We start from the raw sequence: 27,968 nt of genomic DNA on the forward strand, positions 1-27,968 counted from the left end.
AAAAGCTTCATGAATCTCCTCCTATTTTGTGATTTAACAAACAAAATATTAAACACTGAAAAAAGAAAGCTTTTGCTATCTTAAATTGATCATTCAAAAGTAGTAGACATTTTTAATTTCAATTAATTTATTCCTTTTTTTCTCTTTTATTTTAAAATATGGACAATCTCACCTCACAGGATGTCTATTAACATTTGTGAGCACTCATACTATGGTAATGATTACCATAGAAGAGTTCAGGTGGAATTTAATAATTCTGTATACAGAATAGGGTCAGATAGCGAGCCCTACATCAAGTGCTGAGCATAAAATGACCCACTGAATAGTTACTCACTCCAGGAGCGTTATTAATCCTGTGCACTAAATAACGTAAAGGTCTTGTAGAAGTATGTGATCTTGTAACTAAATGCATGTGAAAAGTGGGGGGGGGGGGGAAGGTGAATTAAAAAGATAAAAAGGACTGATGGAAGGTAAGGGGGCAGACAGAATAATCAAATAAATACTATTCATATCTACAATTTATATGTATATATAATTTTACCTTACATAAAGTTATTGCATAACAAAATGTTTTCTCATCTGCCCCTTCGATATTTAACTACTGATATTTAGCCAGTTAGATATCCAGATGGGGTGGGTGATCTGTTTGCTGTTTCTCAACAGATTGTCTCTTGTCACCCAAAGCATACAATTTAATGAAAGTTACCGGTGAATATCAAGTGAAGACTATGATGATTTTTATTGTTTGTTAAGTGTACTCACAGCCTTTAATATACCTGATTATTTTAAAATATTATTGCATTCTAAGCTTCTTCTGTTACGCTTTCTTTTTGCATTTAGATTTCTTTTATTCCTTTTTCTGCAACTAATTCTTTTATTTTCCTTTTGTGTATTTGATGTGTATCTCTTACTAAGATGTATTTTATTTCTGTGTTTATAATTTGTTAAATGTTGCCAAATGGACTTGAAGATTTCTCGTCTTTCTGGTAGGGCTGGAGATTCCTCTTGTCTGTTGGTTTTCCTTTTTCTGTACTCCACGTTTGCTTTTAGTTTAGATTTTATATTACAGCAGCTTCTGTTACCATCATGAGCGCTGATCATGTTGTCAATAGATAATGCAGTCTTCTTCTTGATCTTGGATTATTGTAATTTGAGAGCCTGGAGCTGTGGGAACAGCACCCATTAGGAGTTACCAACATGCCTCATCCTAGTTTGAAAAACCACACCGGTGACTTGTGCAGTGCTCACTGCCACCCCAAGACCTTATGGCACAGCCGGCAGAGGACTCTGGTTTGTAACTAACTGCCTCAGTTCTACATAAATAATGAATGCAACACTGTACTGTCTAGACAGCTTATAGTGTGTTAGCTCCAGGTTCATTTTATAGTGCTTCAGTGACAAACAAAACCACCCCCCCGCAAAAGACAAACAGCGAGACTATATTGTATTGTCCAGGCTGGTGGTTCTCAACCTATCTAGATGTGGGGCACCCCTTGAAAATCCTAGTTTTGTTTTCACTTGTTTTTTGACTACAGAAACACACTAGACAGGGACGGGCAGGACCAGATCCAGCCCACAGCCCCATACCTCCTGGCCTGCAGGGCTCCCCACGGGTCTAGCAAGTTGGTGGTGGGGGAGCAAAGCCACTTCTCCTCCACCCACCGCCACCTTTCTGGACTAGGAGTCCCGGATTGGGCCGGGCCTAGGCCTGGGGCTGGGGCCGGGGCCGGGCCTCTTCACGGCCCCGCTGAGGAGAGCGCAGGGCAGGCGCCTCCCGCCCCTCCCCCCCCCCCCCCCGGTGGCGCGCGGCGGCCGTTACGGACGGTTGCGGGCGCCGCCCCTCCCCCCAGCAGAGCGCGCGGCGGGCGCGGGCGGGATGCGGCGGGGGCTGGGCCGGCATCCAGCAGCGTCCCTGGGCAGGCACGGGAGGTGGGGCCGCAGCGCTTCGTGCAGCCCTCCTCTGTACCTGCTCCTCTCCCCCTCCCCCCCCCCCCCAGCCAAATCCGCCCGGGGGGGGGGGGGTAGCGGCTCGTCCCCTCCCCGGGTCCTGCTCATCTGTCAGCCCTGGAGGCGGCGAGGCCGCTGCCCTTCCGCTGCTCAAACCGGCTTTTCTTCTGCAGCCTGGCCCCGGCGGCCCTTGTGGCGCCCTCCGCTCTTGGGCACCCGCCCAGCGCTCTGGCCTGGGGAGGGCAGACACTGAAGCGGGGGGCTCAGGAAGGCTTATGGTTGTTTGTTGAATATGAACAAGTGATTTACATTTCACTGTAATGACCACAGGGCTAATGACACCATAGCTTTTAACTTTTGTTGGGTATTTTTTTGCCTGGTGCCTTGTACTTTTTAATGCTGCACAGTCAATGGGGGGATGTTTCAATCCGCATGTTTGCTTTTGCGTTGATCCTAATCATGTAGGGCTAGCTACAAATGATGATTTGCCACTCCATCTCTCTCCACTTCAAAATCCTAGGTCTGCCCACGAGTGCTGTATCTGCACCAACTGCAGATGCTTCCTCAGCCTGATGAAAGCTTGCTAAGATTTTTTTTCCAACTGTTTTGAGTTGGTCTAAGAAAAGATACCAGATTTACCCAAAGGATCTTATCTGCTTTATTAGAGTGGTATTTGCATGTGGTCCCGAGGAGTTCCTGTTTGCTGGGCCTTGCCGTGTCAGGCCCCGTGCAGACACAGCAAGGATCGGTTCCACCTTTGTTACAAGCAAAAAGGTCATGGGCTGCCCTTCCTATTGGGACTAGAAGTTGTGATGCTTGCTGGAGCCTTGTTCATAGCCCCGCTTTGGGTGGGTCGTAACATCTGGCTTGAAAAGCTGTTCTGTTAGGTTTCTGCATATCAAATAAAAACACTTTGATGCTTACCCCACTGTATCTTCATTACCTTTTCAGTTCTCCACCAGATATCACCAGAGAAGCTGCTGAAAGACTTAAGAGACTCTCCTAATACAGGTACTGCCCTGAGGGGGCCAGGGCATAGACGGCCTACCCTTGCCCAGATATATTTGTTCAGTCTGTGCTGTAGGTCAATTATTGCCAATATAAAGTATTAACTATGCAGGAAAACTATTGGTCCCCTGGATTGAGAGCTGATGTAGCCAAGGCACCTAAGGCTAAGCAATCTAACAGTCTCAGGTTGAAAAGATAATTAAAATATCTATCAGTGTGAGGAGAGCATAGTCTGCCACAAAAATGTTGGACTGTATTCTCTGCAGTGGCACCAACCATCTTGCAGCAGATGTGTAGTTTGTAGCTTTTGTTGTTGCTTTTCTTAAACCTTATGCTTTTCTTGCCAGTCAACATTGGGTTGCTAGTCCAAAAGGTCCCTCTTTGACTTTTGCATGCCATTGCTGTCTATCTGTAGCTAATGATTCCTAGCAGTCTAAACTGTTGGTGTCTTTCTCTAAAGAAGGTAGAGCATATTCTGCAAAACCCATTTTTTGGCCAGCCTCACTTTTGCTGACTGCATTCCAGGTCTGTGTACTGTGGCTGCTAGGGCTTACATTTGTTACTTGTGTGCATTATGTGATCAGTTGTTCATTATCAGTGTTCGAGTGTTGTAGTAACTGACTTGTCACAATACCTTAGCACTGGATACTCAGTCAAAGGATCTGAGCTTTGGAGGGGGAGAGGGAGGGAGGAGAAGGTGTTCAGGGCTCAAGAAAATTGGTGGACTTTTTTCCAGTTGCTAGAAGTATCACTGATGTGATGTCTCGGTTTGAGCTCATAAAAGAGTAAGCACCACAGTCTTGTAAACCTTACCCTTCTTCAGATATCTTTATTTCTTGTTGTCATCACACCCACTTGCTCAATTTGTCAATTGTTGCATTTATTTTCAGGTTGTGGGAAATAACTTCTTCATCAATACTACCTTAATTTGTCACTACACTGTCCACACAGTGGGATTCATGAGTCATAGGTAGTTGCTCTCCACCAAGTACACAAAACTCTTGTTGGTGCAACCAGATACAGGACCTCTGTCTTGGTTAAGCCAATTGTGAGCCTAAAGCTGTTTGCAGGTGCCATAAAGTGGCAAATCAATATCTACAAATTTGGTTTTGAGTGCATTTTTAATTCAGTCATATGTGTGGAGCACTTCATGATGCAGTTGAATAATAACTTTTAGTCTTGCTTGCAGAATAGAACAGTGTTCTGAAGGTGAGGAATCTTAACAGCTGAAATGCTGCCAACTGCCTCCCCCATAAGTGCTATACAGAAAAATCAGTCCAAGCACACAATCTTGTTTCAACCCAGATAGGTCAGTGCCAGTCCTTACTCTGCCTCAGATTTCTTCATGGAGCTGATGCAGGTAAGTATTTGTCTTAACATCCCAGCAGGCATGGGTGACTGGTGCCTCTTGAGACTGGGGAGACACAGTTTGTGGGAGTTGGCATCGAGGTGGCGAGTGGTGACTGCCTGCAGAAGCCAGGGCCCGGTGGGGGGTGGCGAACAGTAACTGTTTGCAGAAGCTGGCGGGGGGTGGGGGGAGCAAGTGGCAACTGCCTGCAAAAGCCGGCAGTGGCCAATCAGGGGGTGCATGTGCCCCCCACCCCCGTGTTCCCCTTACTAGTTGCCTATGCTAGCAGGCTCTAGAGGTGAAGTTGCCTGACTTCATCAGAGGCTTTCTTATTGATGATGAAGGCCGTGTAGAGCTGACAGCTCTATTATGGCATCTCTCTTGAATCTGTCATGCAACAAAAATATATGTTCACTGCCCCTTGCTCTAATGCAGGAGTGTTAAACATATACAGCCTGTAGGCTGTATCTGGCTCATAGCACCACTCTTATCTTGCCCCCCCTGGTCTGCTAGCATGGCTTATGGGAATAGTCTGCTGTAGAATTACAATTGGCAGTAGGATGGTGAGTGAGGGTTTATACAGCCTGGTTGCACACTGGCTGCTTAGCTGATTGTTACTACCATGACTATACTTCCCAGGCCACTGGCCCCTACTGTGTGCCCTGTGCAGGAGCCTCTTGTTACATAGCATCTTTTAGATGACAGTGTTATTTGCACTGAAGTAGTCCTGGTGGTTCTGAGTTACAGATCCAATGCCTTGCTTAGTGTCATGATGCACAAGATCCTGGATGTTATGGCATATTGGATTAGGTGGTAAGAACCTGATATTGTATTTTCTTACCTATAATATGTCCTCAAATAAGACACATACCTTGTTTTTTGGAAGGTGGAATGTAGGAAAAAGATTTTTCTAAAGTTGTGGCCAGCTGTGTAGTAATAGAGTAAGTCCTATATGCCACACAAGGAGGTTCCTATTGTCTGCCGCCTCACCCAGGAATGTCACACTTCTGGAAACTCAGTGTTCCCCAGAGGACTTACTCCATGTCATGCAAGATTAGGATCCAGACCCTTGCAAAGACAGTAGCAAGACTGTTAGTTCTTTACTGTAAGTAGTGAAGTTAGTTCTTGATTAAGTGCATATAAAGTTGTGTTTCCAAGTCGAGAAGATACCATCAAGAAGATACCAGTAGCTTGCTGGCTGCGGGTTAATAAAGGGTTGCACCCTGTCGCAGAGCACCGAGGTGCTCTGCTCCTAAAGAGGAGTAACTGCTAGAGAAAGAGCCCTAGCAGTGAATAAGGAGCCCAGCTGGTGGTTGCCAGGGCAACTGGAGTCAGCAAAGGACCCACACCTGCCAGTGGTCAGCTGACTGTAAGGGGCAGGGCCTGGCTCTTATAAAGCCCAGGAGCTGAGGCCAGGGAGTTCCCTGCCAGCAGCCAGAGAGAGAGGAGCTCCTGGAGCAAAGATACGAGAACCGCAGGTACCGCTCAAGCAGAATAAAGGATGGCAGCTCTAAGATGTCTGAGCAACATGGGTTTAGCCAGGCGGCTTTAAGTTATAGCCTAGGGGCTTGTGTTTTGTTTTGTTGTTACACCGGTGGTTTGGGTGAGCCTATTAGGGATTAAAGGAGGCCTCATAGGGGACCCACAGTAGTGTGGGGACCCCAGCGCCAGTAAGGGCGTGGCATACAGGGTGCATAGACCCCAGCCCCAGAGAGGGGGCACTATTGAGAAGCTCCAGTGCAGGCGTGCTGAGAAGGCCCCGGAGAAGGGGGCAGCGTCTATTCCAGCTGCGAGGCTTGGGGCGTGGTATAAGGGGAGGTTGGAGCCATGCATAGCCCATAAGGCTAGGGTGCCTCAAAGCACCCATCTGCAGGACAAGACCCACGAGGGGCCCAGGAGTCCACGGGGCCAGAGGTTACAATGAACCGTGTCCAGGAAGACGTAAGGCAGCCTCCCTAACTTATCTAAACATCAAAGACATGGCAGGCGAGAATCGGAGGGTGCCCTTGGGCCGACTTGGCACGGAGGAAGGGGCCTTAAGGAGATCACGGCCCTCCTGTAGGACCCTGCCGTGACACACCCCTTGCAAGCAGAAACCATCTTGGTAGGTGCATAGCATGCACGTTGTCTCCAGGTATGCTTCTTTTTAAGTGAAGAAAACAGATTCCTTGCTTAATGCCTGCACCCCAGTTTTGGGGCTTATTTTTGTGGGGAGGAAAAAGTTTGTGCTATATGTGAGAAAATATAGTAATACAAACAGCATGCCAGAGCCAGAGAAAGCAGAGAGGTCGGTTTTGGCATAACTGCACAGACTTGTTAACATTTCAACTGATTCATATTCATACGTCATGGAAGCTTAACTGTTACAGTGCTGCATTTCAGCTGAATTTTCGAATTTAGCTTTGAAATAATCATTTAGATAATTAATCCACCACTTCTGTGACTTGAGCAATCCAGACCTGCAACCTGTCTAGGTCTGATTGTAGCCTATTCCTCCCTTCTAGCTGTGTGGGCCGGGCCCTGATCCCGCCCTCGTCGCCGTGGGTGGCGGTGATTCCGATCCCATTCTGGCTGCCATGCGCTAGCCAGGGGCGAACCGGGGTCAAACCGGACCCGTCTTCGGTGCGCGCGGGCTGTGGCCAGCAGCCCGGGCACGCGGGGCAGGAGAGAACGGCGGGTTGGTTTAGCGCACGCAAGTTAGAATTAGTTACGGAGATGTAATGGTTGATTGAAAAGATTGTTTACTTACACCCAAAGATGGTATTGGTGTAGGCTGGACAGGTTTCCAGGCACAGCTCCCGCTTGAACCCTTGTTGGAGGACTCTGACAAATCGATTGCTCCCACGGAGTTTGCTAGGCTCCGCGGGTCCGGTTAAGTTGGGTTCGAAAAGTTTCCCCGGAGTTACTCAGTCTCCGCGGGTCCGAAGTTTCAGGAAAGGGATACATCTAGGATTGCGCTCGGCAACGGGGAGAGGCGAGAAGCGAAAGCTCCGTAGACTCGGTTCTGTTGCCTCTATTGCCTGCTTAGGGGAGGCGCACCGGGTCCGCGAGGGTCCGCAGTGCTTGGAGATCTTCACACAGAATCTCTCTCGTCCTCCCTCCTCCGGCTTGGGCGGAAACTACCCAAGCCTTATGTACGGCTAGCAAGCCAATCACTAGCCGCCACGTGTGCCTATATTAGGAATGGGCCAATAATGTGGCGTAAATCCTAATACAAATGGCGGGAACTTCTTTACAACGTGTATCACTACGATGCAAAAGAGATGCACCCTGCAAAGAAGCTGCAATTCGGTGGGAAATCCCCCGTTACACCAGAGTTCTCTCTAACAGCAGAGAACTCTACTGTGCAAAGAAAGCGACAAATTTGACAGGAAATAATTTAGCGGTGCTGAAGCACACACACAAACAAAAAATCACAACTTTGGGTTGTGACACTAGCGTGCCCACTTCTCCCCACATCTTAGTGTCATCTGCGAATTTGAACAGGGTGCTTTTTTACCCCCTCGTCCAAGTCGCTGATGAAGACGTTGAACAGTGCAGGCCCGAGGACCGAGCTCTGCGGAACCCCACTGTCCATATCCCTCCAGGTCAAATAAGACCCGTCCACCACCACTCTCTGGGTGCAGCCCTCCAGCCAATTAGTGACCCACTTGACTGTGTAGGTATCAACGCCACAGTCTCCTAGTTTTTCAATGAGAATGGAGTGAGAGACAGTGTTGAAGGCCTTCATAAAGTCCAGAAAGACTATCTCCACTGTGACACCTGCGTCCAAGGCTTTTGTGACCTGGTCATAGAAGGCCACCAGGTTGGTCTGACAGGACCTGCCACTAATGAACCCATGTTGGTTGCTCCTAAGCATAATCTCCCCTGCTGGCCCATCGCGGACATGCACCAGGATAATTTTCTTAAAGTTTATCCAGGACTGAGGTAAGACTAAGTGGCCTATAGTTTCCTGGGTCCTCCTTCCTCCCTTTTTTGAAAATGGGAACCACACTGGCCCTTTTCCAGTCCTCTGGCACATCGCCAGAGTACCAGGAGTACTCGTAAAGCTGTGCCAGGGGTCCCGCAATGACCTCTGCTAATTCCCTCAGCACTTTGGGGTGGAGATCGTCAGGACCTGCTGATTTAAATACGTCCAGTCCCTCCAGAAGTTCCCTGACTAGGTCCTCTTTTACCGTAGGCCTGGGTGCACCTCCCCTGGGGCCTATGGGGTCCCAATGGGGATGACCCGATCCCTGCTCAGAAAAATGGAGGCAAAGAAATTGTTAAATAGGATACCTTTGCTGTCTGGGATGACAACCAGATTTCCTAGCATGTCCTGCAGAGGCCCCACGTTACCTGATACCTTCTTTTTACCCACTATGTATTGAAAAAAGGACTTCTTGTTGTCCTTGTTCCAGGTAGCTAGTCCCAGTTCCATCTCCGCCTTGGCCTTCCTGACCTCCCCCCTACAGTCCCAAACAACTGAGGTGTAGTCCTCCCTGGTGATGGCCCCTCCCTTCCATTGGGTGTACGCCTCCTTTTTAGCTAGGAGACGTTCCCGGATGCTTTTGGTGAACCATGGGGGCTTTTGTGCCCTCTTGCCCCCTTTGATCCGTGTTGCGATTACCTCCCTTTGGGCTTGCAGGATCATCTCCTTAAGGAACGACCACTCTTCTTGGACACCCAACTCCCCTCCCCTCTGGGACCTCAGTGTCTCCCCGACTATTCTCCTTACTTCATTGAAATCTGCCCTTCTGAAGTCCAGGGCTGCTGCCTTGCTGCAGGCTTTTGCCACCTTGCGCTGGATGGTGAATTCCAGCAGGTGATGATTGCTGTTGCCCAGGTGGTCAAGCACCTGCAGACCCCTCACTAGGTCGGTGCCCGTGGCCAGGACCAGATCCAACAAGGAATCTCCCCTGGTGGGACTATGCACCTCCTGGGTTAGATGAAGGTCCTGTATCTCAGCTAGGAACCTACGTGAGCAGTCAGACCTGGATGCACCTATGAGGGCTTCTTCTTCTCTACTGTTTGAAAGACTGTATTTGTAATGACCCACTTATGTCTGGCATACAACTGTGGACGCATATGGCTACTGATTTTGGCAGATCCTATCATAGAAAAGAAGAGAAAAATATGGCTGTAAGAGACTTTAAGAGACTGTCTAGTTAGCCATGTTAGTCTGAAATCAAGCAGAAGGCAAGGTAGATATGCACCTTATGGATCGGCTAAATTAGAGATGCATAAACCATTCCTGATTCAGTCTATCGTGGATGCTTTCTGAGAGGCTCTGCAATTTTTTTAACAAGGTCAGACAAAATGGCAAAACAAATTATAGTGCTTCAGCTAATCATCTCACCACAAAAAGGTATAGCTTGCTCCAATCTGAGTCATTATTCTTTTATTTTCAAGTCTGGTCTCACTCAGCAACAATAGCAATATAATAACTTTAAATATAATGCTTTTATTGAATAGGAAGAGTAAGTAAATTCAAAAGTGTAGAAATTAAAAGGTGTGATGCTGTGGGGCAATTTCTGAGAATGAGTAAAAGAAATGAATGCATTTCACATGGGTAAATTAGGACAGTAAAAGTATAAATGAATAAAACCTTTATAAAACAGGTAGTAGATGTTTATGGAAAACCAAGTGGAATTAGAAGAGAGAAGGATACTCCATGATGAAACAAAGTGCACGGAGTTCAGGCAAGAACAAGACACGGAGAGTATGATTTAAAAGAATATTAACTGAAAATAGAACTAAATATAGGTTAAATAAGAAGTATTACCAAACAGTATAAAGGAAAAAGTTTGGAAAGATTTCACAGAAAAACTCAGAGAAAATGTAGTAGGTATCAAGAAAAGCTTATATGTTTTTTTTTAAAGTAAAAGATCAAGTATATAAGAACCTGGATTTATGTAGGATGAAAATGTAATTTTATTAACCAATTCCCCTGGGATTAAAAGAGTGTAGTAGGGCTATTTTGAAAAACATACTGAATATAAAGTATCTGGAGGGTTGAATACAGTCTAAGATAAATAGAGAGCTAAATGGTAGTGAAAAATGTAGAATGGAGATTCATAGATGGGTGAAATAGAAACAGCAATTATAAAACTGAGAAAAGGAAGAAAAACTGGTATTGTTCAGGTGATGGTGGGTATGATCACAACAGCTGGTAGAGAAGGAAAATGTTGGCCATATAGAATATTCAAACACATTTTTCTGGTATCTCCTTACCTGACAGTTGGAATAAAGGATTGTTACACCCGTTTCAAAGAAGTATACTAATGCACATCTGTGTCAAGATACTCAAATGGCACATTGATTCAAAGGAAGTTTGGTTTAATGCAAAGGGGGTATGAATGTAGACTAAGTGAGGAAGAAAAATGGACTGATGGCAACAGCTGCTACAAGACAACTGATGACAAATTTGGGGGGCATAAAGAGTCATCTTTTCATTCAGTGGTATTGAGAATGCCTATGACAGTTTGCCAAAAGAAAATGTGGGAAGAGTAGAAAAGTTTTAAATGTTTGTAAAACTTAAGTAAAATGGATCAAGAGAATATATTAAGTTCATAAATATATATAGACCAAGGTACAGGAAGATGGAATAGTTTGATGTGGAGCACTGTCTGAATCCTGTCTGGGGTCTCATGCTTTCTAATGCAGATATGGAAGGAGCTCTTCAAAGAGTGAAGGGAGAGCAGAGGGTAAGAGTTGTAGGCCATCCCATTCACTGATGATGTGATCCGAGATGAAAACATTGTTACGTTGTTTGGTTCAGAGGCATGGTTTCTATTAAAGAGGGATTTCAGCTGGTTGTAATCTGCACAAATGAATTTTCCATGGGTAGTTTAGGGGGATTTGAAAATGACTTGAATGAGGAATGATTGCAAGAGAAGCATGTTGAATCAGGAGAGCTGAAAGACTGGATGTGTAAAGATAATATATCGGGAGAAGATACCAAGTGAAGTGGTGATGATGTATATTGAGGTCAAGAAGCTGAGAGGGGAGATCATGAAGGTGGGAAGATAAAATCTAGAAAGACATTAGAAGAGAAGATTTTGCTGTAGAAATAATTGCATAAGGTCATGGTAAAATGAGAAGAAAAGAATGGAGTTAGCAAATTGCCAGTCCTAGTGAGATGCTGGAGACAGTGACTGATTATGATATCTATTCTTTTGGAAAATGTAACTATGAATCTATGAGGATCTCCATGTGTAAGTGCATGGGAATGCGTTGCCATTACTCTTTGGAAATTCACAGAACATGCCCCCTCTATGCCATCTACCCCTGAAAATGTCAGAAAGCATTCTTTTCTATTGTTTGAAATCCTATTGTCCACCCTTCATGAAAGTAACTGCCTATTTGGGTAAATTTGAAAGTGCCATAGCTATGATGTTTGTCTGCATTGGGGTGCTCAATCTCCAGCCCACAGGCCTAATGTGGCCTGTGGAGCTTAGTGAGGAGCCCTGCAGGCCGGATTCCAGTTTGGAAAATTTGGTGGCGGAGGAAGCAGTAGCAGTACTGCCACCCCTCTTTGCTGCCAAAATCCCAAGCTGTGCAGGGCAGGTTCTAGCTGGGCCACGACCCTCCACTTGCATGGCCATATTGGGGCCAGGCCACACCTTCTTTCCTTCCTGCAGCTGGGTCAGGGCCAGGCTGCACCCCCTTCTCCATGTGGGGCTGGACTATGCCCCCTCCCCCTGGGCAGCTGGTTTGGGGCCAGGCCACGCTCCTTTCTTTCTCTCACCCCTTCAGGGCTGGGCCATGCCCCCTTCCCCCCCCCTTGGCTAGGTTGGGGCCAGGCCATGCTCTTTCTTTGTGTGTCTGGTTCAGGGCTGGGCCATGCTCCCTACCCACCACAGGGCTAAGCCATGTCCGCTTCCCCCGCCCAACCAGGGCATGCTCCCTTTCTCCCTTGAGGTTGGGCCATGCTCTCTCCCTCTTCAGGGCCAGGTTTTTGTGGCATGTGTTGTGTGTGGCGCTTACCCCCCCCCCCCCCCCCCCAATTCAACCCTGCTGTGCTGCCCTGGGCATCGGATCAAGTTCACCAGTAGGTTCTGGCCTGCAGAGACATTGGGCACTGACCATCCAGTCCACTGGACAAAAAGGTTGAGCGCCACTGGTGTACATGGAACAATACAGAGACATATAAAAACAGCTGAGAGAGGTCTACACACACCCATTCTAGAATCAGAAGCATTATAGCTGCACTAGCAGGGTACTGCACCCAGACCAATAAGTCCTCCTTCTAATCGGAGGTAATTACCTGTGCTTCAGTGCTATGTTAGCATGTTAATAATATTGCTTTTGTGCATGGCGTTGCTTTTCATTGTGTAGACATACCTATACATGTTCCAGAAGCCATAGTTGCAGATGAAGAAATGTATTCATTGCTTGTTTTTGTTTGTTTTTTGAATGAATGAATCGGAGCCACAAAGAGTCACCCAAAAGGAACATCTCATGGTATTAATTTCTCACTGTAGACAGATAGGCCATTCCAAAATACTTACAACTTGTTTTTCTAATGTGCGGACTCCTGTCCTAGCAGCCTTTTTGCTGCAGGCCAGGGCTTGCTGACCCCCAGCTATGGACAGCAGATGTCTGCCCCCTGGAAAGCTCAAGCTGCAGAGGGGATGAGTGGTTTGGCACAGTTGTGTTCTGCCCAATCCCTTGGGCTGAGTTGGATCCAATCTGTTTGCTGGCTGGATTCAGCCTGTGGGCTATAGGGTGCTGATACATGTGGTAGGGTGTGGTTAAGGCTAACATTTATTGTATATTTAGGGGCTTAAAAGTGTAATAAAAACCAAATGGAGCTGTTCTTGTGTCAAAAAACCCCCCAAAAAACCTCTTGATGAAATGAGAATAATTCTGATACCCTGTGGAGCAAAGCATGTCATTTTACACTTATATCCCACTAACCTGTACTAAAAAATTGTTCATTCTAGTGCTCCCCCCCCCCCCCCCCCCCCCCCCCAATGAAGCAGCTACTTTGTGGCCTAGTAGTTATACTGCTCTGAGATCATTGGAACAGATTGTGACGTGTTTTTTTTATGAGTTAAGTGCGAAGGCATACCACTTCCACCTACTTTTGGACTGCCACCCTGGAAATTTGTCATGTAACAGACCAACCTACCCAAGCCCACATCCCAAATAATCCACCTACCCCTTGCTTCATGATGTTGGTTCTGTAAAGTGCTCTGGCAACTGGCATGGTCCTTGGCCTCCTTCATCTGAAGTTGGAAAGTAGTCAATAGGCCTTGTGTAAAAGCCACCGAAACAATGCTGTGACAGCAAATGGATTGCAGCAGAGATAGTGACTTAGTTACAACTGCAAGTAGCATGGCTAGTTCCATGAATGCTGGAAAAAAGCCTTGAAATCCCAGTATAGGAGGGTGCAGGAGGTCAGCTAGGATTCATCACAATTACTCTGATTATCTGGTCAGGAGGGGACTAACTCAGGCCAGGCATGTAGTTGTTTTCTAGGCTTGCTGAAAAAGGGAGTGCAGGCATGGCAAGGACTATGGAGCTGCTGACAGAAAATTGTCCAGCTTGTCCAACTTATATGTGTACAGTAGTCTCCTATAGCCATCCTTACAAGATTCTCCAAGAAAAGATATCGCCCACAAAAATCCTTGTCTCATTTTTTGTGGACTGTCATAGGTACATCACCACCCTAGCTCTGTTTAAAACCTGCTTTCATTTGAAATGCTTCTGAAGCATACCTCTCTAAACCCCTAATTTAAAAATAAAAATTAAAGCCGAATAGTCCTTAAAAATCTCTAAAAGAAAAATTCAATATTAGTTGCTTATGAAGATGAAAAACAATGATTGAAAATTTAAATCATTTTTGCTTTGGAGCTTGGCTGAACTCTCAGGTACCAGTCTCTGGGCCCGGCTAAACTGTGTTTAGTGTAAGAATTAAAGCAACAGGATGCCAAAAATGATTTTATATTATATTACCTTTACATTTTGACAATCCTGTGACTCTTTTGGAAATATCTTGCGCCTAATAAATTTAGAACGTCATCAGAGCAGTTTTGCCTTTGACCAGTCTTAGCTTTTTACATTAGCAAGTTGATTTCTTTTATAATATTTTATATCGGTTTATTTCAGAACCATATTTTGGTTTCATGTCCTGTGACCTGGCTATGAAGAAGATCTGTAAGTATTGTTAGGAAAGGTGTTGAATCCTTGTTAAAATTGTCATGCTGAAACGTTTTGCTTATTAGATCTATAGTATATTTGAATTTAACTTTTTGAAGGTACTAGCTGTTATTTTTTAGTCAAAAGTACATGATATTCCTTTATTTGGCGTTTTGGTTATATATAAGGCCCTGAGAAAATAGTGGATTTTTTTGTTGAAAATTCGCAGCATGTGCACAGGTAAAGTATCATTTTTCATGGAATATTCATAGAACTACCACTGATCTTGGCAAATGGGTCCTGGTAGTTCTGTGAATATTCTGTGAAAAATGATATTTTACCCATGTATGTGTGGCAGGCAGGCACACAGCTGTAGGCAGTAGAAGGCTGGGGCTAACGGGGCATAGCCTGTCTTCCCCTCCCCGCAACATGGGACGGTGCAGAGGGCTGCAGGGCAGCCCAGGCGTGGGCTCTGGGTGGCTCCAGTGGGGAGGAGGGACGTGCACAGACAGGCATGGAGCCTGCAGGCAGCCGGGATTATAGCCAGACAGCATGTGGAGTACTGCCCATAACAGCAGGTAAGTTGGGGAAGGGGCGTGGGGGGATGCAGATCAAGGCCCCCACAGTGAGGGAGGGAGAGGGGCAGGGGCTGTGGTAAATGGGGTCCCAGGGCAGGTCTTGGGATGCTCGGAGCCCGGGCGACTTGTGCAGGGGGGCTTCTGCCACTGCACACCTTGGGAGAAGCCCAGGGGGCACATGCCCCCTGGATTTGTGCATGGGACGGAGGCAGTCTGTCACTGCGGGCTGGGCTTTGTGTGCTGCTGGCTCTGCCCTGGGAGCTGGCTCGGGAACCAGCGGCAGTAGGCACATGGCATCACACATGGCAGCCAGCTCCTGGGGCAGCAATGCACAGAGCTCAGCCTGCAGCAGCAGCCCACTTCTGCCCTGCACACAAATCCAGGGGGCAAATGGCCCCCAGGCTTCTGAGGCGCATGAAGCAGCAGTAGGGCCCCCCACCCCCCCGGACAAGCTACCCGGGCTCTGAGTGTCCCATAACCTGCCACGGGGCCCCATTCACCACAGCCCCCATCCTTGCCTCTGCCCCACTACCTCCTTCACTGCTGGGGCCTTGATTTGCCCCTCCCATGCCCCTTCCTTTTCCCTAACTTACCTGCTGTGGTGGGTAGTGCTCTGCATGCCATCTGGCTGCAATCCTGGCTGGCTGCAGGCTCCATGTCTACCTGTGCATGCCTCTCCCCCTGCCCCCCCCCGCAGTCTTCTGGAACCCCAGCCCGGGCTGCCCTGTGGCCCTCTGTGCTACCCTGTGTTTGGGGCGGCTAAGCCCTGTTAGCCCCGATCTTCTCAGGGCTCCAGTTATATCTACCATACAATTTTTTTTTGTTTTTTTTTGTTTTTTTAAGTATTTCAGTTTTACTTTTATTGAATTATACACTATTTTCTTTAGAAATTTTTCAGTCTTCTGTTTTTCCAGACTAAATAACCCTAACTTTTTAGCCTTTCTTTGTAAGTTATGTTTTCCAGGCCTTTAATTATTTTTGTTGGTCTCTGCTGAACCCTCTCCCATCAAGAAGTGTGAGGCCCGAATTAGACACAGTACTCCAGGTGAGGCCTCACCTGTGCTGAGTAGAGCAGTAGAATCACTTCCTTTGATTTGCGTGACATTCCTGTTAATACAACCCAGTACACTGTTGGCCTTTTTTGCATCAAGCGCAGACTGTTGGCTCATATTCAGCTCATGGTCTACTGCAACCTCCAGGTCCTTCTCTGCAGTACTGCAGTCTAGGCAATCATTCTCCAGTCTGTATTTGTGCATTCAGTTATTCTATTGGAAGTGCAGGAGTTTGCACTTGTACCAGTTGAATTTCATCTGGTTCATTTCTTCAGTTTATCCAGGTCATTATGGAACCTAGCCCTACCCTCCACAGTATCTGCAGCTCCACTCAACTTCGTGTGATCTGCAAATTTGTTAAGTGTGCACTTGATACCATCATCCAAGTCATTATTGAGGATGTTGAACAGTTTTGGACCCAGGACAGCCCCTGGTGAGCTCCACTTGATACTTTCTTCCAACTGGACACTGGGCCATTGATGACTATTCATTAAAGAGAATGATCCAACCTGTGTGTATCCACCTTACAATGCTTCTGTCTCATCTGTATTTCCTTAGCTTGTTAATAAAAATGTTGAGCGAGATGGTGTCAGAAGCTTTGCTAGCACCAAGGTATATGAACATCCACTGCTTTTTCCTCCATCCACAGAGTCTGTCGCATCATAAATGGAAATCAGGATGATCAGACATGGCTTACTCTTGATGAATCCATGCTGGCTGTTCCTGATCACCTTGTTCTCATCTAGGTGTTTCGAAGTGAATTCCTTGAGGACCAGCTCCATTATCTTTCTAGGTTTAGAGGTCAGGCTGACTGGTCTGTAGTTCCTCAATCTTTCTTCTTCCCTTTCTTAAAGATGAGCACTATATTTGCCCTTTTTCACTCATCCAGGACCTCACCTGACCTCCATGAGTCCTCAAAGAGGATAGCTAATGGCTCTGAAATTGCCTCAACCAATTCCTTCAGTACCCTAAGGTGCATCCCACCTGATCCTGTTGACTTAGAAGCATCAAGCTTCTTTAAGTAATCCCTAACATGTTTTTCCACTTTTCTCTTTGCTGTTTGTCTCCTTTCCTATCTTTGCTCAACTGGGGTCATCACATGGTAGCTGTTCCTATTTGTGAAGGTGGAAATAAAAAAGGTATTAAATACTTCAGCTGCCTCTGCATCATCCATAACAAGATTGCCTTCTGCATTTTGTAAGGGACCTGTAGTTCTTTGGTCATCCTCTTACTTTCTACATATTTGTAGAATCCCCTCCCTTATTTCTTTTTAACTTTTATGCTCCCTTAAAAAGCAAATTAGATTTGCACTTTATGGACTAATCACAGTAGATATAGCACAAGCTTTCATAAACTGAAATTCACTTCCTCAAATGCTGCGAAGGGATGTACACAAAGCAGTATATAAGCAAGAGCGCAGTTTGAATACAGAAGCACAAAGCAGGAACAGAGAAGGGGGAGGGGAGAGGGTGGTGCTGGGAGAGAACATGTAGGCCAGGGGTGTCCAACCTTTTTGAATGTGGGGCCAGATCACGAACTTTTTATTACCCAGTGGGCTGGCGAGCCGTAGTCAAAGACGTCACAGGAAGTGGTCTCATATCAGGAAGTGATGTCACGTGACCTTTGACACCAATGAAGTTGTAGGGGTTGACATGGTGCTGGTTGACATGGTGCTGCAGAAGCCACTTGGCTATAACCGGGTTGACCTGGTGCTGGAGAAGCTGCGGGGCCAGGCCTGGGTTAACCTGGGGCCCGCCTGCCCTGGCAGTGCCATGCCTGGGTTGACATGGTGCTGCAGGACCCACCTGGGCAGAACAGCATTGGCACCGGCCAGGAAAAGCAGCATGCAGCTGAAGCTGACTTCCCATGTGCTACTGGGGCGGGAGGAGGCCGGCCAGGTCTGCACCAGCCGGCAGAAGCGGCAGTGGAGCCGTGTGCCGCTCGGGACTGACTGGTGCAGGCTCGTCCCATCCCGAGTAGCACATGGCTTTGCTGCCACTTCTGCTGGCTGGTGTAGACCCAGCCGGGCTTCTCCCGCCCCAGCAGCACATGAGAAACGACCCCCTCAGGGCTTTGCGTGCGGGTGGCCAGGCCTGGAGAGCCGCAGCACCCAGGGGGAGACTGGCCGGGGGAGCGAGCAGGCGCCACCTTGCTGTCTGGGCAGAGCAGCGGGGCTGGCTTCAAGCGGGCAGGCGAGGGCTGGCAGCTCCCCTCCCCTCGCTGCCTGCCTCGCCACGGCCCTGCCGCCGTCTCCCTTCACTCCGTGGTGGCGGCCCCGCGCCACCGCTGCCCTACTGCTGCTGCGGCTCCCCGCTCCGTGGCGGCGGCACTGCTGTGGGCCAGATAAAATGGCTCAGTGGGCTGCATGGCAGCCTGCGCGCTGTATGTTGGACAAGCCTGATGTAGGCAGTACAGGCAGTCCTCAACGTTTCGAGTTACAATGTTTCACACTTAAACTGTTTACAATTGACACCCTGTTTCAACTTTCTGACATCAGTTTCAACTTTACAACACTTGATCTGACGCCAAGCCACGCTAGCAAACAAGTTTACTGCATCACCCATTTCCCTGGAGAACATCTGTCCAAACTTCCTTGGACGCTTTCTTTAAGAAAGAAGACAAGACTCCAGAAAGCCTGCAGCCAAGACTCCTAGGAAGACTGCAGCCAAGAACCCTTCAAAACGTCCAGCAAAGTCTCCTCAAAGAAGTCCTTCCAAATCAACATGATTGCTCTTTACAATATAAATACATTAATGTAGCTATATTACTCATCTATAATTGATTGAGTACAAAATTCTGGGTTATTTTTGGTGAAAATAGGGGATTGGGCCTTGGTTCAGTAACCAGTTCCCCATTTATAACATTATTTCCTATGGGAAAATCGGTTCCAAGTTGCAACATTTTGAATTAAGATGTGGTTTTCAGGAACCAGTTGTGTTGTAAGTCTGAGGACTGCCTCTACGCATATGAACAAAAGGAGTCACTAAAGCTAGTCCAGGTAATGAGATGCCTTGGTGAGACTGGGATTTAGTTAGCCTGTTGCTTGAGAGATGCTGTTTGAGGTTGAGGGGCTGTCTGCAAATCAGGACAGGTTTGTTGCCCGTGACTGTCTTGAGATAGTTATCCTTTTCCAGGAGGGGTTGGAGGTCAGTGCTTCTCAGGTTCAAGCCATGTTTATGTCCCTTGCCAGTTGCATTTCAAATCATGCTTTGGCCTTCCTGATTTTCTCCATGCATGCCCACGCAACAGTCTTCCCTAGTAACATGGCCAAGTTTCCACTTTTTATAGGTTTCCTTTTTGAGTTTCAACTCAGCCACATTGGTCTCCTGTTGCACTTTCATTCTTCCATTGAATTGGGATAGCCTGCTCCTGCACCTTTAAAAGGGCATCCCTAAAGTGCAGGCAGCAATCCTGGACTCCTCTTCCAATCAGAGCTGCTTCCCAGGGGATCCTGCTTGCCAGTTCCCTAAGTTTGCTATAATTGGATTTTTTGAAGTCCAATTCCTTTATTATTCTGCTGTCTTTCCTTCCATTCTCTCCTGATGTGGGGGATCAACATCTGTAATATTGACACTTTTTGTCTTCCAGACAAATATTTCTGCAAATTTCTTGCATTGGTATTGTTCCCTCTTTTCTCTCATGCCCTACTTTTTCTACATGTCACTATACCAGAAACAAGGCGCCCAAAAAAGGGTCAGAGGAGATGACGTTTACTGTTGTAATCTGTAAGATTTGTATTAAAACTGTGATTTGGTTTGCAACAGTAATCATTTCAGCAGAGGCAGGATGAAAGATTAGATAAGAAGTACAGAAAAATTAAATGGACTTGGTAATTTTGGGGAGTAAGAGGACTGCTTCCCATTCAGAACAGTCTTTGCTGTTTATGGCAGTGAAAGTCTCGACCTGTCTTTGATGTGTGCTACTAATTTTCCATTTATGTGGGGTTGAAAAAGCACTTTCCCTAGGTTGTAGATATGTTTCTGCTCCTTCCCCTCTCTTACATTTCTGTCTTTTTCCTGCACTTAGATTTTTTAGTAGTGTGTAATTGCTCCTATTCTCTTTTCTTTCTTTTATATCTGAAGATTTTGGTGATTTGAAGCAGAAGGAGCTTATTACTTTTTAGTCGTTCTTTGCTTTCGGTGATGTTACTGCTGTTGCAGCCTATCCACCTACTACTTTTTACTGTCACCAATATACCAAATCTCAAATACATCCAAGCCTGTTTAATTTAAGCAATTACTGTTTCTAGTTTTTGGTCTCTAGGTCACACAGCCTAGGTTCAGACCAGGATACTGAACTCTTCTTTTAGACATGGGACTCTATTTATGCTGCCCTAGGCTTCAAAACTAGTGCTTCAGACCTGCTGAGTCCACCCAACTGATCATGTATATTCCCTAGAGTTCCACTTACCTGTGAGCACTGGCTTTTAGTTAGCCTCTTTAGGGACAATGTGGTACAAAAGCAAAGAGCACAAGCTTAGCAAAGTCACTTTTAGCATACTCATTTTACTTAGAAGAAAGCACTAGAGAATTACAGGTCAGTGCGTTCCTTTTTAGTCTTATTTGTTCTTTGAGACGGAGATCTATTAGCATTTAAGACGGGTAGAATCCTTTCTGCCCTCTTTCCTTCCTGTATACAGTTTTCCTGATCACCTGCTATAAGATCCTAAGAGCACTGAATAATAAAATGGTAATTGTGGGGAGTAAGAGGAGAACTTCCCATCTAGCTCTTCCTAAATACAGTTTCTCTACTTTGTCATATGATTGATTGGAAAGCTGTCTCCTTCCTGCTGTAAGTAGAGTGCAGAAGATCCATGGCTTTCTCTGAGATAGGACCAACAACCGAGAGAAAACATTGCCTGAGATTGCTCTGGGATGGCTTCTCTGTGATGTCTTGAATCGTATGTTAAGCAGCTTTCTTGAGTAGCATTGCTATCTGGGCAAAACTAGATGTGTGTTCATATTCATTCCATGCAGTGGAATATCAATTACAGTTTTATACAGTTATATTCTGTGCTGTCATAATCGCTACATTTTCTTTAGGTTGCATCTTTCTCATGGCTCTTGTTTGTATCAAGAGAAAGAAGGGGCCATGACTACAGAAATGCTTTTATCTATGAGGCCAGTTACCTTTAACCATGATCAAAACGGAAAAAAAATCAGTGGTATTCCTCCAAGCTTTGTTCTTATGATAACCTTTTAGTCTGCACTATATAATGTATAGATAAACTAACTCATTTACAGTGAGGTTGTGTGAGTACAAAAGGCAATCTAGCCATGGTGTATAGCACACCATATGACTAATGTACCCTGCCAAGGAGATTTGTACATTGGTTGATCCAAGGCTCCCTTCCTTTCCAGCCAAGCAAGATAAGCTCTAAGGAGAGGGATGCATGTATTCTGTCTCTTTCCCTTGTATTGATAGAGACAACAGTGGGGAAAATCTATGAAATATGTGAAAAGACAGTGTCTGCTAACTTAGCTAAGCCTAGAAGGACTGGGTAACTTGAAATCCTGAGTCAGTAGAGGCCTGCTGAATGCTGCTTGGAGGAAATACTGAGAAGGCTGTGTTTGAGAGAGTTCCTAGACTGAGAAGGCCAGGGATGAAGGTCTATCCTCAAGAAGAAGGGCTTTGGAGACCCAGATATTGGAAGGTAGAGAGTGTGCAAGCTAGGCAGAACAGGTTAATGCACCTATAAAGGAGAGATGATAGCCTGGGAAGGCCAGAGCTGGAATCACAGCCCTAAGAAGGGCTGTGAAACCTTAAATAAAAAGAGTAGTGAGTCAATCTGACGTGTACTCCAGGAGAAAGAGAATATTGTTTAAATGCTTGAGCATGAAGAGATTATGCCAAGATCTGAGAGGAGAACTAACTGGTAAGGTAAAAGATCATCCAAGAACATGGGCGGGATGGCATCTTAAGGCAATAACCCAATATAGAGGGCTTCTCTGTATATGAGCCCTCATTTTTAATGAAGTATTTGATTTTGAAGAATAAGGTATTACTATTTATTTTAAGTAATTATAATGTGGATTTCAGTGGCCTAAGGTTTGTCAATGTTTTTTTTTGCAAGCAACAGCCTGTTTTTTTTATAAGGCAAAGGAGAGATTTAAGGAGGAATTTGAAGGAGCATAATGAAGTAGTTCTGTGGCTGTTCATAAGAAGCTCCCCTTCTAGTCAACATGGAAGAAAGCATTTTGGAAATTGAACATGTGGCCAATTAAAGCTGGCGTCCTGCTAGTTGGATGCAGGGTTTGACCTCTTGTTATTGAATAAGAGATGATAGATAGGATGTAACACAGTTGTCTGTCCTTTAAGGAGCAACAGTCAACCCTGTTAAGAAAGCTTAGCTGTGGGCCATTTGGGCAAACAGGAAGTGTCCCACTGGGAACTTTTAAAACTCCCAGAAGAGTTAGCAAAAGGACGGAGGAAGCAAGCTGTGAAGAAAATTGTTTCCTGCAAGGAGGAGTCAGGCTACTGTCTTTGGGCCAGAGCAAAAAGTGCTCTTTTAGTGTCTGGGACAGGACGGAGGGATTTTGTTTTATTTATTTGGTTAAAGGCTACACTTTGTTTTGGAGCACTGGCTGAGGAGCAATTCAGGGAGTGAATTCTACAAAAGTCAGCCAGCTAAGGAACCTGCTTACAGGAGGGTATATATACTCTGCAAGCAGCCTTGAAAATGAAGAAAAGTAAATTATCTTTCCTTTGAAAGAGAGAGAAACATTGAAGGAATGCAAAGCTGGGGTGAGATGGTCAAAGGAACAGGGTGAGGATGATATTTGCAACAGGATTTTGGATATATGAATGAGAAATTAGTGCCTTTGTTAATACCAGATAAAAGGGAGTTGCAGTAATTCAGCTGAGGGATGAGGTGATAAAACTTTAGGTGAATTTTAGCTATATGGATGGGTAGGACAGCCATATATTAAAGGTCTTATGCCGAAAGACTTGCAGAGAGACAGTCCTGAAGAATCTTTAAGACTTAGACCCAGTGAGAGAGATCCAAATCGGAGCTAGCACTACGGTTACAGTTCTAAGTAATAGGCAGGATGGTGGTGATCTCAATGGTGATCAAGAGAAAGGGTGGTGTGGGAGACAGAACATTTATGAACTCATCCATTTTGAACTTGAGTTGACAACTAAGACATCCATGAAGTGATAGGCTAAAATCTTAGTTAAGAAAGAAGGAGAGATGTTTGGGGTAGAGAAGTAGGTCTGTGAATTGTCTGTATATAGATGGTGTTTGAATTTGTGGTTACTTATGAGATTTCCAGAGATGTTAGAGGGAAAAGAGAAGGGGACCATTGACAGAGCCCTTTAGAACCCCTAAAAAAAGTTATTGGGGAGGATAAGTAGTGTCTGTTAGAGGACACTAGGGAACTATTAGAGAGGTAGGAGGAACATTAGGAGAGGACAGTCACAGAAGTGGAGGGAAGACAAAATGCTAAGCCAGCGGTCAACTTTACTGGGGTAGCTGACAAGGTGGATAAGGATGGAGTATAGATTCTGAGATTTGGTTGGAAAGAGATAGAAAAGGTACCAGTTCGCTTTACCGATGCATACCAGGTGTATATAAAACCTGACCAAGACTAGGGCCTTGGACGCATGTTACTTTAGTTGTGCCATATATGCACCCTCATAGTGCTACAGTAAGCAAGTGGGTATATATGCAGACTATTTATAGTTCTACAAAGATGGCAGATCTGCTACAAGTAGAAAGGCACTTTTTTGAAACTGGAACTTCTTTGTAGTACCGTACTACCTTTTGGAGCACTGCATGTAATGTGTGGACAGTTGTATGTAGTGCTATGGGGGTCTCTCTGACTCCTAGTATCCTAGAGCAGCATTTCTTAACCCGTGGTTACGACCCAAAAGTGGGTCGCAAGAATATGTGAAAGGGTCGCAAACAGACTTTAAAAATGGATCAACAAAGTTAAAAAATGGATTCTTCTTTAAAGGAGAAAAATGTGGGAAACCGCGGCTTTTCCCTTGCAGGCTGTCGGAGCTCCAGCCTGCAAGGGGCTGCTTGGGAGTCCCCGTGCCCCGCACATCCACCCCTTGCCCCCCCCACTGGGGGGGCTGCAGCCTGTGGGGGGCGGGGGCAGGCAGCAGGCCGGAATGAGGGGCACTGGGTTGGGACTCGCCATTGCTGTTTACAAATGGGTCCTGGTACAAAAAGGAGAACCACTGACCTAGAGTGCTCCACTCTCTTCTCTCCAGGGGAGAGGAGAGTGACTGACTCCCTAACACGAATGGGGAACAGAGTTGCTTCTTCCCTGCTTCTCTTCAGCAGCAGTAGTGACAGCTAAACTAACAGGAAAAAGCTAACAGGCTAACACCTAAGCAGCTCTTGTTCCTATGAGTGCCTTTCAGGCAGCACAGTCAACTGTTCCTGCTTTCTTTTGGGATCACTGATAGGTTCCCCTGGGAGTCCCCCTGACTGGAGAATGGGCCTTTGAAGCCATCACATTTGGGGCCAGGGCAGATTGTCAAGGACCTTTGAGTTTTTTTTCTGTTCTCGGTAACCAGGTACATGGTTTGCTTCTAAGATCACGTGGACATACATTTTACCTAACTAATTCCCTGCACTTCCCAAGGTGTTGGTGTGGTAGCACTGTCTTTCCTTCTTTCTTCCTGTTGCACATAGTGTCTTTTGTTTTTGTACGGAAGGTTCCAATTTTGGAATGGGGTAGAGCACAGAGTAGTTGTAAACATGTGTAGTATTATTGTTGCAGACACATTTTGTTAGCACAGTAATAAATTTTGTTTAATTTGTTATACCATAAATTTACTTAGAGGGCTCTAAGTCAATGGGCTAATTTTTAATACTAAATACAGAACAGTTAGATCTTATCCATTATGTACATTTTTTTTCTAATTATCTTATTCTTCAGCAATTAGTGACACACAACTTTCCTTATCTAGGCTTGGAAAGACAACACAGACCCCAGTATGAACGCAAGAAAGCAAATGAAACCCAGCACTCCGTCAGAAGCAGATACGGGAACATCTTTTTTAAAAAAGGGTCCGCTAAACTTACAAGGCTCACCTACTGATAATTTAAAAATAAAAGGAAGAATAAAGCTCTCCGGAAAGGAATGTGAGCCAATGGTCTTATTACCAGCTGCTCCAGTTGAATCTTTCATGAAATATTCTTTACAGATTCCATCTGTAAATAAAGATGATTCGCTAGATGAAGTGCAGATGCTAAGGAACGTCACTAAACGTCTCAATGGGGTAGGAAATTGTTTGAATTGAATTATGATGTCTAAATTCAGATTAAAATATTTGCATTTTTATTAGCTCTTTCTTGCTTTAAGAGAGATTTAGTTATCGTCTCTTAATATGGTTACTAATGAACAAAATATTATTTTTTTTTTTTTGCAGATTATACATGCAATGGAATATGTGTATCAGAAGAAACCTGAAGTGGAAGAGAGAGAGGAAGCAGATGAGGAAGGGGAAGACTCAGTTGTATGTATAATAATAGCTCCATAAAATAAGAGATTTTTTATTATGCGCTTTGCTTTTAGCATTAATAATTTCACTTAAAATGACAGTATTAATGCTTCTTAACTCGCACATTTATCCTATTGTTACTAATAAAATAAATACATTTACAAATATGAATGTGCTCAGTAAAATGAAAGCATATAAATACAGAGGTCATTATAATCATAAATGTTCCTTTCCCCAAAGTTCTTGTTTTTTTTAAGGAACTGGGGGTTAATCCTGCAAGATGTTAGTCTCTTCAGTTCTCACTAATAGAGTTAATACACATTGGTGGCAATATGTTGATGTCCTGCTGCTGTGTTGCTCTTAAGCAGCTGTGACTATTAAAGATAGCAGTCTATTTTTTCCTGATACATAAACAGCTACAGTACTTGTTATTTATTTTTATTGTTTATTTTATTATTTATTCTCTGTCTCATAAGTTTTTTGTTTTAATGACATTTAGAATCACATCTAGTAGTATTATGTGCATATATTATTGGTATTACAGTGTTATTGTTGTTATGCTGTACACTTTGTATTTTAAATTTGCACTCTTGTGAATTTTTACAAAATTTTTTGAGTTGAAAATTATTTTTGGTGGTGCTTAAATGTACTGTAACAAAGGAATGATAATGATTTGAGTTTCTGTTATAAAGTGCACTGTACGGTGAGCCTTCACTTGTAAATCAGTATTAAAAATAAATTTAATACTGATAAATTTAATTTAATAAATTTATTTATTTGGGGTTTAAGAACTTTATTAGAATCATAGAGAAGTAGGGCATGAAGGCACCTCCAGAGGTCATCTAGTCCAGTCCCCTCCTTGAGGGAGGATCATATCTATCCAAACCATCCCATACATACCATAATCTAAACTGTGTGTAAAACTACTGTTAATCCTGACATAACACAGATATAACACCCTAACCTGCCATAAGTAAAGCGGGGGAACCATGACTGCCAATGTCCTACTTCTGTGAAATGTTGTCAGTATTCTTATTCATACTTTGATTGGCTGACAGACGGCCAATCAGAGTGTGAAGAAGCATTGGGACAGGTGGCAACGCGCCACCATGATGGTGGGGACACGGGACGGAGCAGGGGGGTCGAAGCCAGGCCCGCCCTGCTCCCTCAAGGTGATGGCAATGGAATGGGGGTGGGGGGAATTGAGGCCAGCAGCACTCCTTGCAGGTGGTGAGAATGAAGCGGAGAGGGTGGCGAGGCCACCAGAACTGGCCTCAACCCCCACCCCTGCAGGTGACGGCAGTGGCGGCATGGGTGGGGGGGAGTGGGGACGGGATGCTGTGGGGGGGCGAGGCCATCGGCACGGGCCTCGGCCTGCCCCTCCTTGCTTCCATCATCGCCGCCTGCAGGGCTGACCTGGCAGCGGTTGGGGGAGGAGTGCGCCCGACGCTGGGGGTGGGGGAAGGAGTGGGTGCGCCGCGGTGGCAGCAGGGGAAGGTGAGGAGTGGGCCTAGGCCTGATGTTGGAGGGGAGCGGGCCCGACATGGTGGTGTGGGGGAGCAGCGGGCCCGGCCCGCTTTTTCCCCCCAGCTCAGGCCCGGGCCCGCTCCTCCCCCCTCCACCCTCCCTCTTCGGCTTGCTACCACTGTCCTGTTCCCCTGCCACCAGGTTTTTAGACTCATGGGTTGGATGACATGGTTCTGTGGGTGAGGTCTGGTTCATGGGGTAGGAGTTGAGCACTCCTTGACTAGGTGACATTTCCCTTTCAACCCTTGATACTATAAGGGAGGAGGCCAGTACATTTAATCTATGAGATTCAGCATTTTAGGAAAATAAACTCTTTGGGGCTTATACCATTTTGAGCATCCTAGAAAGATATACAACCTAAGCAGGTAAATAACTCTAAGGGCTTAGCGTATGGATAGACATGCCTGTACTTGTACGTCACAATAGTCACCCAATATGGTGGTGCCTTGCTGGTACTCAATATGCTGTCAGCAGTAATATAATGAATTGGGGGGAAATCAGGGCACTGACCCTTTGGGTGAGGAAGCAAAAAGTGAAGAAACTTTACTGCTGCTGCCACAGTAGTAGCACAGCCACTGATGTAGCTTTGTGCACAGCTGTCATCTGTGGCATTCAGCCAGTTACACCTCTGTCAGGGTGAGGGCAGTTTTTAAAATTACACATCCTGCTTACTGATAGTGAAACTCCTCTACAGAATTGTTTGGTTGACATATCTGGATCTTAGGGAGGGACCCATCCCTCCAATGCTTCTGCGTGTTGGACAATGGCCTCAAGCCTGGGGCCTTAGCCTGACCATTACAGCTGCTCGTCTCAGCCTGCCACCCTTTGGCTGTTTGCCTAGACTGATCCAGGATGGTCTGGAGCCTTTGGCAGGGCCCAACTAACTGTCCACTCTCTGTCACCAGAGTGCCTGGCTGGGGCAAG

General features: G+C 45.6%; 1 protein-coding gene and 1 long non-coding RNA gene across 2 annotated transcripts in view; both read left to right on the forward strand.

Annotated features, from left to right (window-relative positions):
* The window catches only part of CCDC7 (coiled-coil domain containing 7), a 213,810-nt gene that overhangs the window by 27,572 nt on the left and 158,270 nt on the right, over nucleotides 1-27,968 (forward strand). The window contains exons 2-3 of the mRNA XM_059729133.1: nucleotides 24,984-25,295; nucleotides 25,446-25,532. Coding sequence (XP_059585116.1) covers nucleotides 25,011-25,295; nucleotides 25,446-25,532 — 372 coding nt within the window. The 5' untranslated portion in view covers nucleotides 24,984-25,010. The remainder of the gene's footprint in view (nucleotides 1-24,983; nucleotides 25,296-25,445; nucleotides 25,533-27,968) is intronic.
* Nucleotides 1,780-16,642, forward strand: LOC132243197 (uncharacterized). The gene is made up of 4 exons (XR_009462696.1): nucleotides 1,780-1,929; nucleotides 2,899-2,958; nucleotides 14,399-14,446; nucleotides 16,334-16,642. It is a non-coding gene; the product is annotated as an uncharacterized LOC132243197 (long non-coding RNA).

This window comes from Alligator mississippiensis, chromosome 5 (assembly GCF_030867095.1).
Source record: "Alligator mississippiensis isolate rAllMis1 chromosome 5, rAllMis1, whole genome shotgun sequence".
NCBI classification, from domain to species: Eukaryota; Metazoa; Chordata; order Crocodylia; family Alligatoridae; genus Alligator; species Alligator mississippiensis.